General features: G+C 42.0%; 1 protein-coding gene across 1 annotated transcript in view; it reads right to left on the reverse strand.

The window, feature by feature from the left end:
* Positions 1-15,170, reverse strand: part of LOC139765417 (uncharacterized) — a 34,632-nt gene that overhangs the window by 19,320 nt on the left and 142 nt on the right. Inside the window, exon 2 of the mRNA XM_071692778.1 lies at positions 13,475-15,084. Coding sequence (XP_071548879.1) covers positions 13,475-15,084 — 1,610 coding nt within the window. The remainder of the gene's footprint in view (positions 1-13,474; positions 15,085-15,170) is intronic.

Consider the following 15,170-nt stretch of genomic DNA (forward strand, 5'->3'; position numbering starts at 1 on the left):
AGCCCCTCCTCGCATTTCATCTTCCGCAAGGCTTTCACCACCTCTTCTCTCTTCACCAAACCACTCTCCCTGACTCTCTCACTTCGCACACCACCCAGACCAAAACGGCCTACATCTACCACTTTATCATCAAACACATTCAACAAACCTTCAAAATATTCACTCCGTCTCGCTCTCATTTCATCACTACCTGACGCCACCCCCCCCCCCCCCCCCCCCCCCCCCCCGCCCTTACCCCTTTCACCGATGTTCCCATTTGTTCTCTTGTCTTGCGGACGTTATTTACCTCCTTCTAAAACATCTTTTTGTTCCCCTTAAAGTTTAATGACACTCTCTCACCCCAACTCTCCTTCACCAAGAGAAATATCATTGAATCTTCTCTTCTTAGATACACAAAGATTGTAACAAGAATATTAGTGAAGATCTATACAAATTGGATAGCTTTCTCGTAAGAAAAAACTAAACGGTTCCGTGTCTTGTTCACATAATAAAACTTTATGAGAGGCAAGACGTCAGACCAAAGCAACACTAACGGGATACGAGTAACAGCGGCATCTAAGCTCCGCCTCTATTCAACATATAAGGTGATTGTTCTAAGTCTTGTATCTCATTCTTGTATCTCCCCTGACGATGTGATCATTACGCGAAAGTGCACACTGGAACTTTATATATATATATATATATATATATATATATATATATATATATATATATATATATATATATATATATATATATATATATATATTATCCCTGGGGATAGGGGATTAAGAATACTTCCCACGTATTCCCTGCGTGCCGTAGAAGGCGACTAAAAGGGGAGGGAGCGGGGGGCTGGAAATCCTCCCCTCTCGTTTTTTTTTCTTTTTTTTTCCAAAAGAAGGTACAGAGGGGGCCAGGTGAGGATATTCCAAAAAAGGCCCAGTCCTCTGTTCTTAACGCTACCTCGCTAACGCGGGAAATGGCTAACAGTTTAAAAGAAAAAAAAAAGATATATATATATATATATATATATATATATATATATATATATATATATATATATATATATATATACATATATATATATATATATATGTATATACATGTATATATATATATATATATATATATATATATATATATATATATATATATATATATATATATATATATATATATATATATATATATATATTTATTTATTTATTTTGCTTTGTCGCTGTCTCCCGCGGTAGCGAGGTAGCGCAAGGTAACAGACGAAAGAATGGCCCAACCCACCAACATACACATGTATATATATACACGTCAACACACGCAAATATACATACCAATACATCTCAATGTACACATATATATACACACAGAGACATATACATATATACACATGTACATAATTCATACTGTCTGCCTTTATTTATTCCCATATATATATATATATATATATATATATATATATATATATATAAAATTATAAAAAAAAAAAAAAAAAAAAAATATATATATATATATATATATATATATATATATATATATATATATATATATATATATATATATATATATAATTTTTTTTTTTCTTTTTTTTTTGCTTTGTCGCTGTCTCCCGCGTTTGCGAGGTAGCGCAAGGAAACAGACGAAAGAAATGGCCCAACCCACCCCCATACACATGTATATACATACGTCCACACACGCAAATATACATACCTACAAGCTTTCCATGGTTTACCCCAGACGCTTCACATGCCCTGATTCAATCCACTGACAGCACGTCAACCCCCGGTATACCACATTGATCCAATTCACTCTATTCCTTGCTCTCCTTTCACCCTCCTGCATGTTCAGGCCCCGATCACACAAAATCTTTTTCACTCCATCTTTCCACCTCCAATTTGATCTTGCCTCTCATTATATATATATATATATATATATATATATATATATATATATATATATATATATATATATATATATATATATATATATATATATATATATATATATATATATATATATATATATATATATATATATATATATATATATATATATAGGGAAAATGATTTGGTAAACAGAGAAGAGGTAGTAAAAGCTTTGCGGAAGATGAAAGCCGGCAAAGCCGCAGGTTTGGATGGTATTGCAGTGGAATTTATTAAAAAAGGGGGTGACTGTATTGTTGACTATTGTTGGTTAGGTTATTTAATGTATGTATGACTCACGGTGAGGTGCCTGAGGATTGGCGGAATGCGTGCATAGTGCCATTGTACAAAGGCAAAGGGGATAAGAGTGAGTGCTCAAATTACAGAGGTATAAGTTTGTTGAGTATTCCTGGTAAATTATATGGGAGGGTATTGATTGAGAGGGTGAAGGCATGTACAGAGCATCAGATTGGGGAAGAGCAGTGTGGTTTCAGAAGTGGTAGAGGATGTGTGGATCAGGTGTTTGCTTTGAAGAATGTATGTGAGAAATACTTAGAAAAGCAAATGGATTTGTATGTAGCATTTATGTATCTGGAGAAGGCATATGATAGAGTTGATAGAGATACTCTGTGGAAGGTATTAAGAATATATGGTGTGGGAGGCAAGTTGTTAGAAGCAGTGAAAAGTTTTTATCGAGGATGTAAGGCATGTGTACGTGTAGGAAGAGAGGAAAGTGTTTGGTTCTCAGTGAATGTAGGTTTGCGGCAGGGGTGTGTGATGTCTCCATGGTTGTTTAATTTGTTTATGGATGGGGTTGTTAGGGAGGTGAATGCAAGAGTTTTGGAAAGAGGGGCAAGTATGAAGTCTGTTGGGGATGAGAGAGCTTGGGAAGTGAGTCAGTTGTTGTTCGCTGATGATACAGTGCTGGTGGCTGATTCATGTGAGAAACTGCAGAAGCTGGTGACTGAGTTTGGTAAAGTGTGTGAAAGAAGAAAGTTAAGAGTAAATGTGAATAAGAGCAAGGTTATTAGGTACAGTAGGGTTGAGGGTCAAGTCAATTGGGAGGTGAGTTTGAATGGAGAAAAACTGGAGGAAGTGAAGTGTTTCAGATATCTGGGAGTGGATCTGGCAGCGGATGGAACCATGGAAGGGGAAGTGGATCATAGGGTGGGGGAGGGGGCGAAAATTCTGGGAGCCTTGAAGAATGTGTGGAAGTCGAGAACATTATCTCGGAAAGCAAAAATGGGTATGTTTGAAGGAATAGTGGTTCCAACAATGTTGTATGGTTGCGAGGCGTGGGCTATGGATAGAGTTGTGCGCAGGAGGATGGATGTGCTGGAAATGAGATGTTTGAGGACAATGTGTGGTGTGAGGTGGTTTGATCGAGTAAGTAACGTAAGGGTAAGAGAGATGTGTGGAAACAAAAAGAGCGTGGTTGAGAGAGCAGAAGAGGATGTTTTGAAATGGTTTGGGCACATGGAGAGAATGAGTGAGGAAAGATTGACCAAGAGGATATATGTGTCGGAGGTGGAGGGAACGAGGAGAAGAGGGAGACCAAATTGGAGGTGGAAAGATGGAGTGAAAAAGATTTTGTGTGATCGGGGCCTGAACATGCAGGAGGGTGAAAGGAGGGCAAGGAATAGAGTGAATTGGAGCGATGTGGTATACCGGGGTTGACGTGCTGTCAGTGGATTGAATCGGGGCATGTGAAGCGTCTGGGGTAAACCATGGAAAGCTGTGTAGGTATGTATATTTTGCGTGTGCGGACGTATGTATATACATGTGTATGGGGGTGGGTTGGGCCATTTCTTTCGTCTGTTTCCTTGCGCTACCTCGCAAACGCGGGAGACAGCGACAAAGCAAAAAAAAAAAAAAAAAATATATATATATATATATATATATATATATATATATATATATATATATATATATATATATATATATATATATATATATATATATATATTCTTATTATTATCATTATTTTACTTTGTCGCTGTCTTCCGCACTAGCGAGGTAGCGCAAGGAAACAGACGAAAGAATGGCCCAACCCACCCACATACATATGGATATACATACATGTCGACACAAGCAAATATACATACCTATACATCTCAACGTATACATATATATACACACACAGGCATATACATATATACACATGAACATAATTCATACTGTCTGCACTTATTCATTCCCATCGCCACCCCGCCACACATGAAATAACAAATCCCCTCCCCCCGCATGTGCGCGAGGTAGCGCTAGGAAAAGACAACAAAGGCCACATTCAATCACACTCAGTCTCTAGCTGTCATGTATAATGCAACGAAACCACAGCTCCCTTTCAATAACCAGGCCCCACACAACTTTCCTTGGTTTACCCCAGACACTTCACATGCCCTGGTTCAATCCATTGACAGCACGTCAACCCCGGTATACCACATAGTTCCAATTCACCCTATTCCTTGCACGCCTTTCACCCTCCTGCATGTTCAGGTCCAGATCCCTCAAAATCTTTTTCACTCCATCTTGCCACCTCCAATTTGGTCTCCCACTTCTCCTCATTCCCTCCACTTGTGACACATATATCCTCTTGGTTAATCTTTCCTCACTCATTCTCTCCATGTGACCAAACCATTTCAAAACACCCTCTTCTGCTCTCTCAACCACTCTATTTTTATTACCACATATATCTCTAACCCTTTCATTACTTACTCGATCAAACCACCTTACACTACATATTGTCCTCAAATATCTCATTTCCAGCACATCCACCCTCCTCCGCACAACTCTATCTATAGCCCACGCCTCACAGCCATATATCATTGTTGGAACCACTATTCCTTCAAACATACCCTTTTTTGCTCTCCAAGATAAAGTTCTTGACTTCCACACATTCTTCAACACTCCCAGAACTTTCGCCTCCTCCCCCACCCCATGATTCACTTCCGCTTACATTGTTCCATCCGCTGCCAAATCCACTCCCACGTATCTAAAACACTTCACTCCCTCCAGTTTATCTCCATTCAAACGTACCTCCAAATCGACTTGTCCCTCAACCCTACTGTACCTAATAACCTTGCTCTAATTCACATTTACTCTCAGTTTTCTTCTTTCACACACTTTACCAAACTCAGTCACCAGCTTCTGTAGTTTCTCACACGAATCAGCAAGCAGCGCTGTATCATCAGCGAACAACAACTGACTCCCAAGCTCTCTCATCCACAACAGACTGCATACTTGCCCCTCTTTCCAAAACTCTTGCATTCACCTCCCTAACAACCCCATCCATAAACAAATTAAACAACCATGGAGACATCACGCACCCCTGCCGCAAACCAACATTCATTGAGAAGTAATCACTTTTCTCTCTTCCTACACGTACACATGCCTTACATCCTCGATAAAAACTTTTCACTGCTTCTAACAACTTGCCTCCCACACCATATATTCTTAATACCCTCCACAGAGCATCTTTATCAATTCTATCATATGCCCTCTCCAGATCCATAAATGCTACATACAAATCCATTTGCTTCTCTAAGTATTTCTCACATACATTCTTCAAAGCAAACACCTGATCCACGCATCCTCTACCACTTCTGAAGCCACACTACTCTTCCCCAATCTGATGCTGTGTACATGCCTTCACCCTCTCAACCAATACCCTCCCATATGATTTCCCAGGAATACTCAACGAACTTATACCTCTGTAATTTGAGCACTCACTTGTATCCCCTTTGCATTTGCACAATGGCACTATGCAAGCATTCCGCCAATCCTCAGGCACCTCACCATGAGTCATACAAATATTAAATAATCTTACCAACCAGTCAACAATACAGTCATCCCCTTTGTTAATAAATTCCACTGCATTACCATCCAAACCAGCTGCCTTGCCGGCTTTCATCTTCCGCAAAGCCTTTACTACCTCTTCTCTGTTTACCAAATCATTCTCCCTAACCCATTTACTTTGCACACCACCTCGACCAAAACACCCAATACCTGCCACTCTATCATCAAACGCATTCAACAAACCTTCAAAATACTCCATCTCCTTCTCACATCACCACTACCTATTATCACTTCCCCATTAGCCCCTTCACTGAAGTTCCCATTTGTTCCCTTGTCTTACGTACTTTATTTACCTCCTTCCAAAACATCTTTTTATCCTCCCTAAAATTTAATAATACTCTCTCACCCCAATTCTCATAGTCCCTCTTATTCTTCTCTTGCACCTTTCTCTTGACCTCCTGCCTCTTTCTTTTATACATCTCCCACTCATTTGCATTATTTCCCTGCAAAAATCGTCCAAATGCCTCTCTCTTCTCTTTCACTAATAATCTTACTTCTTCTTCCCACCACTCACTACCCTTTCTAATCTGCCCATCTCCCACGCTTCTCATGCCACAAGCGTCTTTTGCACAAACCATCACTGCTTCCCTAAATACATTCCATTCCTCCCCCACTTACGCCCTTTGTTCTCACATTTTTCCATTCTGTACTCAGTCTCTCCTGGTACTTCCTCACACAAGTCTCCTTCCCAAGCTCACTTACTCTCACCACTCTCTTCACCCCAGCATTCTCTATTGTTTTCTGAATACCTCTACAAATCTTCACCTTCGCCTCCACAAGGTAATGATCAGACATCCCTCCAGCTGCACCTCTCAGCACATTAACATCCAAAAGTCTCTCTTGCGCTCGCCTATCAATTAACACGTAATCCAATAACGCTCTCTGGCCATCTCTCCTATTTACATACGTATACGTATGTATATCTCTTTTTTTAAACCAGGTATTCCCAATCCCCGGTCCTTTTTCAGCACATAAATCTACAAGCTCTTCACCATTTCCATTTCCAACACTGACCACCCCATGTATACCAGTTTTTCCCTCAACCGCCACATTACCCACCATTGCACTCAAATCACCCATCACTATAACCCGGTCTTGTGCATCAAAACTAGTAACACACTCACGCAGCTGCTCCCAAAACACTCGCCTCTCATGCTCTTTCTTCTCATGCCCAGGTGCATGTGCACCAAAAATCACACATATATATATATATATATATAAATATATTTTTTATTATATTTATTATACTTTGTCGCTGTCTACCGCGTTTGCGAGGTAGCGCAAGGAAACAGACGAAAGAAATGGCCCAACCCCCCCCCCCCCCATACACATGTATATACATACGTCCACACACGCAAATATACATACCTACACAGCTTTCCATGGTTTACCCTAGACGCTTCACATGCCTTGATTCAATCCACTGACAGCACGTCAACCCCGGTATACCACATCGCTCCAATTCACTCTGTTCCTTGCCCTCCTTTCACCCTCCTGCATGTTCAGGCCCCGATCACACAAAATCTTTTTCACTCCATCTTTCCACCTCCAATTTGGTCTCCCTCTTCTCCTTGTTCCCTCCACCTCCGACACATATATCCTCTTGGTCAATCTTTCCTCACTCATTCTCTCCATGTGACCAAACCACTTCAAAACACCCTCTTCTGCTCTCTCATCCACGCTCTTTTTATTTCCACACATCTCTCTTACCCTTACGTTACTCACTCGATCAAACCACCTCACACCACACATTGTCCTCAAACATCTCATTTCCAGCACATCCATCCTCCTGCGCACAACTCTATCCATAGCCCACGCCTCGCAACCATACAACATTGTTGGAACCACTATTCCTTCAAACATACCCATTTTTGCTTTCCGAGATAATGTTCTCGACTTCCACACATTCTTCAAGGCTCCCAGGATTTTCGCCCCCTCCCCCACCCTATGATCCACTTCCGCTTCCATGGTTCCATCCGCTGCCAGATCCACTCCCACATATCTAAAACACTTCACTTCCTCCAGTTTTTCTCCATTCAAACTCACCTCCCAATTGACTTGACCCTCAACCCTACTGTACCTAATAACCTTGCTCTTATTCACATTTACTCTTAACTTTCTTCTTCCACACACTTTTCCAAACTCAGTCACCAGCTTCTGCAGTTTCTCACATGAATCAGCCACCAGCGCTGTATCATCAGCGAACAACAACTGACTCACTTCCCAAGCTCTCTCATCCCCAACAGACTTCATACTTGCCCCTCTTTCCAAAACTCTTGCATTTACCTCCCTAACAACCCCATCCATAAACAAATTAAACAACCATGGAGACATCACACACCCCTGCCGCAAACCTACATTCACTGAGAACCAATCACTTTCCTCTCTTCCTACACGTACACATGCCTTACATCCTCGATAAAAACTTTTCACTGCTTCTAACAACTTGCCTCCCACACCATATATTCTTAATACCTTCCACAGAGCATCTCTATCAACTCTATCATATGCCTTCTCCAGATCAATAAATGCTACATACAAATCCATTTGCTTTTCTATGTATTTCTCACATACATTCTTCAAAGCAAACACCTGATCCACACATCCTCTACCACTTCTGAAACCACACTGCTCTTCCCCAATCTGATGCTCTGTACATGCCTTCACCCTCTCAATCAATACCCTCCCATATAATTTACCAGGAATACTCAACAAACTTATACCTCTGTAATTTGAGCACTCACTCTTATCCCCTTTGCCTTTGTACAATGGCACTATGCACGCATTCCGCCAATCCTCAGGCACCTCACCATGAGTCATACATACATTAAATAACCTTACCAACCAGTCAACAATACAGTCACCCCCTTTTTTAATAAATTCCACTGCAATACCATCCAAACCTGCTGCCTTGCCGGCTTTCATCTTCCGCAAAGCTTTCACTACCTCTTCTCTGTTTACCAAATCATTTTCCCTAACCCTCTCACTTTGCACACCACGTCGACCAAAACACCCTATATCTGCCACTCTATCATCAAACACATTCAACAAACCTTCAAAATACTCACTCCATCTCCTTCTCACATCACCACTACTTGTTATCACCTCTCCATTTGTGCCCTTCACTGAAGTTCCCATTTGCTCCCTTGTCTTACGCACTTTATTTACCTCCTTCCAGAACATCTTTTTATTCTCCTTAAAATTAATGATACTCTCTCACCCCAACTCTCATTTGCCCTTTTTTCACCTCTTGCACCTTTCTCTTGACCTCCTGTCTTTCTTTTATACATCTCCCACTCAATTGCATTTTTTCCCTGCAAAAATCGTCCAAATGCCTCTCTCTTCTCTTTCACTAATACTCTTACTTATATATATATATATATATATATATATATATATATATATATATATATATATATATATATATATATATATATATATATATATATATTCTGTTTCCCCTTTTAGAAAGTTGAAATACAAGGAGGGGAGAGTTTCCAGCCCGCCGCTCCCGTCTACTTTAGTCGCCCTCTACAACATGTGAGGAATGCGTGGGAAGTATTCTTTCTCCCCATCCCCAGGGATATGGGAGGGTATTGATTGAGAGGGTGAAGGCATGTACAGAGCATCAGATTGGGGAAGAGCAGTGTGGTTTCAGAAGTGGTAGAGGATGTGTGGATCAGGTGTTTGCTTTGAAGAATGTGTGTGAGAAATACTTAGGGAGGCAAATGGACTTGTATGTAGCATTTATGGATCTGGAGAAGGCATATGATAGAGTTGATAGAGATACTCTGTGGAAGGTATTAAGAATATATGGTGTGGGAGGCAAGTTGTTAGAAGTAGTGAAAACTTTTCATCGAGGATGTAAGGCAAGTGAAAGTGTAGGAAAAGAGGAAAGTGATTGGTTCTCAGTGAATGTAGGGTTGCGGCAGGGTTGTGTGATGTCTCCATGGTTGTTTAATTTGTTTATGGATGGTGTTGTTAGCGAGGTGAATGCAAGAGTTTTGGAAAGAGGGGTAAGTATGCAGTATGTTGTGGATGAGAGAGCTTGGGAAGTGAGTCAGTTGTTGTTCGCTGATGATACAGCGCTGGTGGCTGATTCATGTGAGAAACTGCAGAAGCTAGTGACTGAGTTTGGTAAAGTGTGTGAAAGAAGAAAGCTGAGAGTAAATGTGAATAAGAGCAAGGTTAATAGGTACAGTAGGGTTGAGGGACAAGTCAATTCGGAGGTAAGTTTGAATGGAGAAAAACTGAAGGAAGTGAAGTGTTTTAGACATCTGGGAGTGGATTTGGCAGCGGATGGAACCATGGAAGCGGAAGTGAATCATAGGGTGGGGGAGTGGGCGAAAGTTCTGGGAGCGTTAAAGATTGCGTGGAAGTTGAGAGCATTTTTTCGGACAGCAAAAATGGGTATATTTGAAGGAATCGTGGTTCGAACAATGTTATATGGTTGCGAGACGTGGGCTATTGATAGAGTTGTGCGGAGGGTGAATGTGCTGGAAATGAGATGTTTGAGAACAACATGTAGTGTAAGGTGGTTTGATCGAGTAAGTAATAACAGGGTAAGAGAGATGTGTGGTAATAAAAAGAGTGTGGTTGAGAGAGCAGAAGAGGGTGTTTTGAAATGGTTTGGTCAAATGGAGAGAATGAGTGAGGAAAGATTGACCTAGAGAATATATATGTCAGAGGTGGAGGGAACGAGGAGAAGTGGGAGACCAAATTGGAAGTGGAAAGATGGAGTGAAAAAGATTTAGAGTGATCGGGGCCTGAACATGCAGGAGTGTGAAAGGCGTGCAAGGAATAGAGTGAATTGGAACGATGTAGTGTACCGGGGTCGACGTGCTGTCAATGGATTGAACCAGGGCATGTGAAGCGTCTGGTGTAAACCAAGGAAAGTTGTGTGGGGCCTGGATGTGGAAATGGAGCAGTGATTTCGGTGCATCATTTCATGACAGCTAGAGAGTGAGTGTGAACGAATGTGGCCTTTGTTGTCTTTTCCTAGCGCTACCTCGCGCATATGCGGGGGGAGGGTGTTGTTATTTCATGTGTGGCGTGGTGGCGATGCGAGTGAATAAGGGCAGACAGTATGAATTATGTACATGTGTATATATGTATATGTCTGTGTGTGTATATATATGTATACGTTGAGATGTATAGGTATGTATATTTGCGTGTGTGGACGTGTACGTATATACAAGTGTATGTAGGTGGGTTGGGCCATTCTTTTGTCTGTTTCCTTGCGCTACCTCGCTAACGCGGGAGATAGCGACCAAGCAAATAAATATAACTGAAAAATATATATATATATATATATATATATATATATATATATATATATATATATATATATATATATATATATATGTAAGCTGGCAGAATATTTTCTTTAATGCACTACTTGTTAAAGACAAATACATAATGAACACTCATTAAACTACACAAGTAACTAATATAAAATATATCTCACTTGTCAGAGTCTTCCTGAAAACATGATAATACAGAAATATTACCTACGAACATACACGACTATAGGTAACAGAAGCCATGTACATGAGAGAGTATGATCCCTATGCAAAGCAGCAAAGTACAAGACAATCGAGGACTCTAAAATTATTCTCTACCGCACCCTAGATGATCCCAGTCTCTCCCGTCCCTGGACTTTTCCGGGTTAGTAGACCTCAGGTGAACCCATTAACAGTTATCCCAACGAGTTTGACCCCCTATCTACCACAATGCAACGCATGAACCTCGAGGGAACACGGTATACCATTCAACATATTTACGTCTCCGCTCTCATTTGTAATATTTCAAGATGCGATTCATTCCTGTTTTTTTTTTTCTTATATTGTGTTGTATCATCTATAATCAATTGTACTGAAGATTGGCAGTGCTCGAGTACCCGACACGTCTTGCGTATTTCAAGAATAAAGTAGATATGAATGAATGTAGGCCATTTCATTCCCACTTTATCTGATGAAGAGGAAAAAAGAAGAAAAAAGCAGGGGTTGGAATCAAGATAGGAAATATATCCAGTGCGAGAAAGTGAAGCATTAGCTAAGAGAGGAGAGAAGGAGAGTGATTTGAAGAATGTTGGGGAATCACTGGCTTAGGGTAAATAGGATCCGAGGAAAGAAATTCTAGAATGACGAAAAAAAAAGAAGTTAGGCTACAAGACAGAATCCCAGGGAGCACCACCGCTGACACGAACAGTGTTGGAAAAGTGACTTCATCATCGACTACTACAATAGGGCGACTGGAGAGCAAGCTATGTCTCAATGAACAGAGGGAAGCAGAGCAAAACAACAGAAAAGAAAGGTTAGTATTCTAAGTCATGTGCCTTACCGTGTCAAATGCTTTACAGATGTTAACAGACAAAGCAAAAGTAAAGCGTGAGGCTAAACACGGTTCTCAGGCAGGCAAAGATCAGGCCTCGCCCGGAGGCATACACTGATACGACGCACAAGGTTATAATCATCACGGCCATACTTTTTGTTATCTGTGGATGAAACTGGTAGGATGAAAATATCGTAGAGGGAGGAGAGTTTAAAGGAAGTTTAAAGTTAAAGGAGGGAAGTAGAGATGTGAAGTTATGTAAAGTACTAGAGAAAAAAAATGTTGCCGAAAAAAAGCGGTGTGTCAGAGGAGAGTTCTATATATACTAATCAGGTTAGAAAAGAAGAGTTACACAGACCACACACTCCACACAAGTCCAAGCGAGGTGGTTTGGCCTTGACGTTACTGGAAAGAAAAGAAAATACAGACCCCTTGAAAGACAGTGGAAGAAAAGGATAGGAAAGCAAGTTTTTTTTCCACCATCCTACTCTCTCCGGCAACATGCCAACAGGGAAACAGGAGGAAAAAAAAAACTTGCAGGAGTAATATCCTTGGAGGATTTTTTTTTTTAGGGAAGTCAGAGGGTAGAACGAACATGAATATGTCATACAACCCATCACCAATGACATGCATCCCTTCACTTTTTGGTTATGAAGGCAACAGTAAAGATAAACTTTAAGCTCCAGCCTCGTAACTTACCAGACTACTCCTAATGTGGAGGGATGATGCAATCATTCATTCTTGTGCCATTAAATCAGGCTAGACGAGTTGATCATCATTGGTAAGCTACTCCAGCATGACCAGGGAGAGATCAGTGGTTGACGAGGAAGTATGATATACCACTACATTATCATGGTTAATCAAAGGAATAATGTAGTGCCGCAGATGTGACAAGTGATGATCAGGCCTAAGTTTGAATGGATCAACAATGTGCCTGAGTAATGTCGCTAGTAACGAAATATTTCGTGCAATCCAGTTTCACTCAGTGACCTCTAGATCTTAGTTCATTCCTTGTCGTTTGTGATAGTGGTAGATTGGAAGGCTAAACTACAGGGGTTCTTGGAGATAATTTTGGTTACGGACCGAAGAGAATTATCACCGGAAGTAGAAATCAACTTAGTGGAAAGAGAATTAGGTAATGGAAAGAGTTTCATGCCCATATAACTCACACTAAGAGCGATCAAGCCAAGGATGCTGGGAGAAATATATGGTAAGAGAAGACGTCACTCGATCCAACCGAGATGACCTTCGCTACATGGACAGCACAGCTGGAGGCATCCCGGCCACCAAAGCGGTATTGTTGCGGTTTTAGCTCGATAGCATTCTACGTCCTCCTCTTACAGATGGATTGAAGACGGAGTTTAGAAACAAAGGAAAGAAATACTTACGACCACCCTCCCTGAAGTACTACAGAGCCACTCGGTCCTCTAGGGGCGCCTTGCTCCTGACGACTGATGCCGTCACCAGTTGTGAAGTTAAGGCTGTAAGTTCCATTCTGGTGGGGGCCTTCACGATTGTCTAACACGAGAGGAACCTGTGGTTTATACTGTTCGTCGCTTTTATGAGGCAAATGGATAGTTTGAGGAGTGAGAGGTCTTACAACCGGTTTCAAAATATCCTTGTGGGGAAATACTATTGGCCTGAAGGGACTAATTATACCATCCGGAGCACTTCCTGGTGGAGGCAACGATGACGTATCAGTCTTTGTAGGCACTTGGGGTCTAAAAGAACTCACTATGCCTCCTGGAGCACTTACTGGTGGAGGCAGCGATGACGTATCAGTCTTTGTAGGCACTTGGGGTCTAAAAGAACTCACTATGCCTCCTGGAGCACTTACTGGTGGAGGCAGCGATGACGTATCAGTCTTTGGAGGCACTTGGGGTCTAAAAGAACTAACTATACCTCCTGGAGCACTTCCTGGTGGAGGCAGCGATGACGTATCAGTCTTTGGAGGCACTTGGGGTCTAAAAGAACTCACTATGCCTCCTGGAGCACTTCCTGGTGGAGGCAGCGATGACTTGTCAGTCTCTGAAGGCATTTGGGGTCTAAAAGAACTCACTATGCCTTCTGGAGCACTTCCTGGTGGAGGCAGCGTTGACGTATCAGTCTTTGGAGGCACTTGGGGTCTAAAAGAACTAACTATACCTCCTGGAGCACTTCCTGGTGGAGGCAGGGTTGACGTATCAATCTTTGGAGGCACTGGGGGTCTAAAGGAACTCACTATGCCTCCTGGAGCACTTCCTGGTGGAGGCAGAGATGGTTCATCAGTCTCTGGAGGCAGTTGGGGTTTGAACGACCTCACTATATCACTCCGAGCTCCTCCTGGTGGAGGCAGAGACGATTCAATGCTCTGTAGAGGCACTAGGGGACTAAATGAACTCACTATGCCTCCAGGACCACTTCCTGGTGGAGCTAGAGAAGGTTCAACATTTTGTAGAGGCACTTGGGGTCTTAAAGAACCCACTCTGCCTCCTGGAGCACTTCCTGGTGGAGGCAGAGAGGGGTCAACACTCTGTGAAGGCACTTTGGGTCTTAAAGAACTCACTATGCCTCCTGGAGCACTTCCCAGTGGAGGCAGAGAGGGTTCAATACTCTGTGAGGGCACTTGGGTTATGGAAGGACTCACTGCGCCTCCTGGATCACTTCCCAGTGGAGGCAGAGAGGGTTCAGTACTCTGTGGGGGCACTTTGGGTATAGAAGGACTCACTATGCGTTCTGAAGCACTTTCTGGCGGAAGTACAGATGGCTCATCACTCAGTGGGGACACTTGGTGCCCAAGAGACGTAGGCACATCTGATGGAGCACTTCCGAGCAACGGTGCAGGGGAATCGCCGCTCTCGTGAAATAAAGGAGCGTCAGCCTCGGGTAATGAAGATGGTTCTGACGAAACAACAGGGGTATGGGAGGTGGAGAGATCTTGAAGGACGTCGACTTCTGGAGAAACGTATACCCTAGGCTGTGCTGCGTCCGCCACAGCCACAGCAAGCAGGAACACCGTCTGTGGAAAGAGAATTGATAATAGTGAATTAAACACATACAGAGACTTCAGTTTCAAGAATAAGGCGTTAGAACCTTATTACAATC

This window comes from Panulirus ornatus, chromosome 55 (genome assembly GCF_036320965.1).
Source record: "Panulirus ornatus isolate Po-2019 chromosome 55, ASM3632096v1, whole genome shotgun sequence".
Taxonomy (NCBI): domain Eukaryota; kingdom Metazoa; phylum Arthropoda; class Malacostraca; order Decapoda; family Palinuridae; genus Panulirus; species Panulirus ornatus.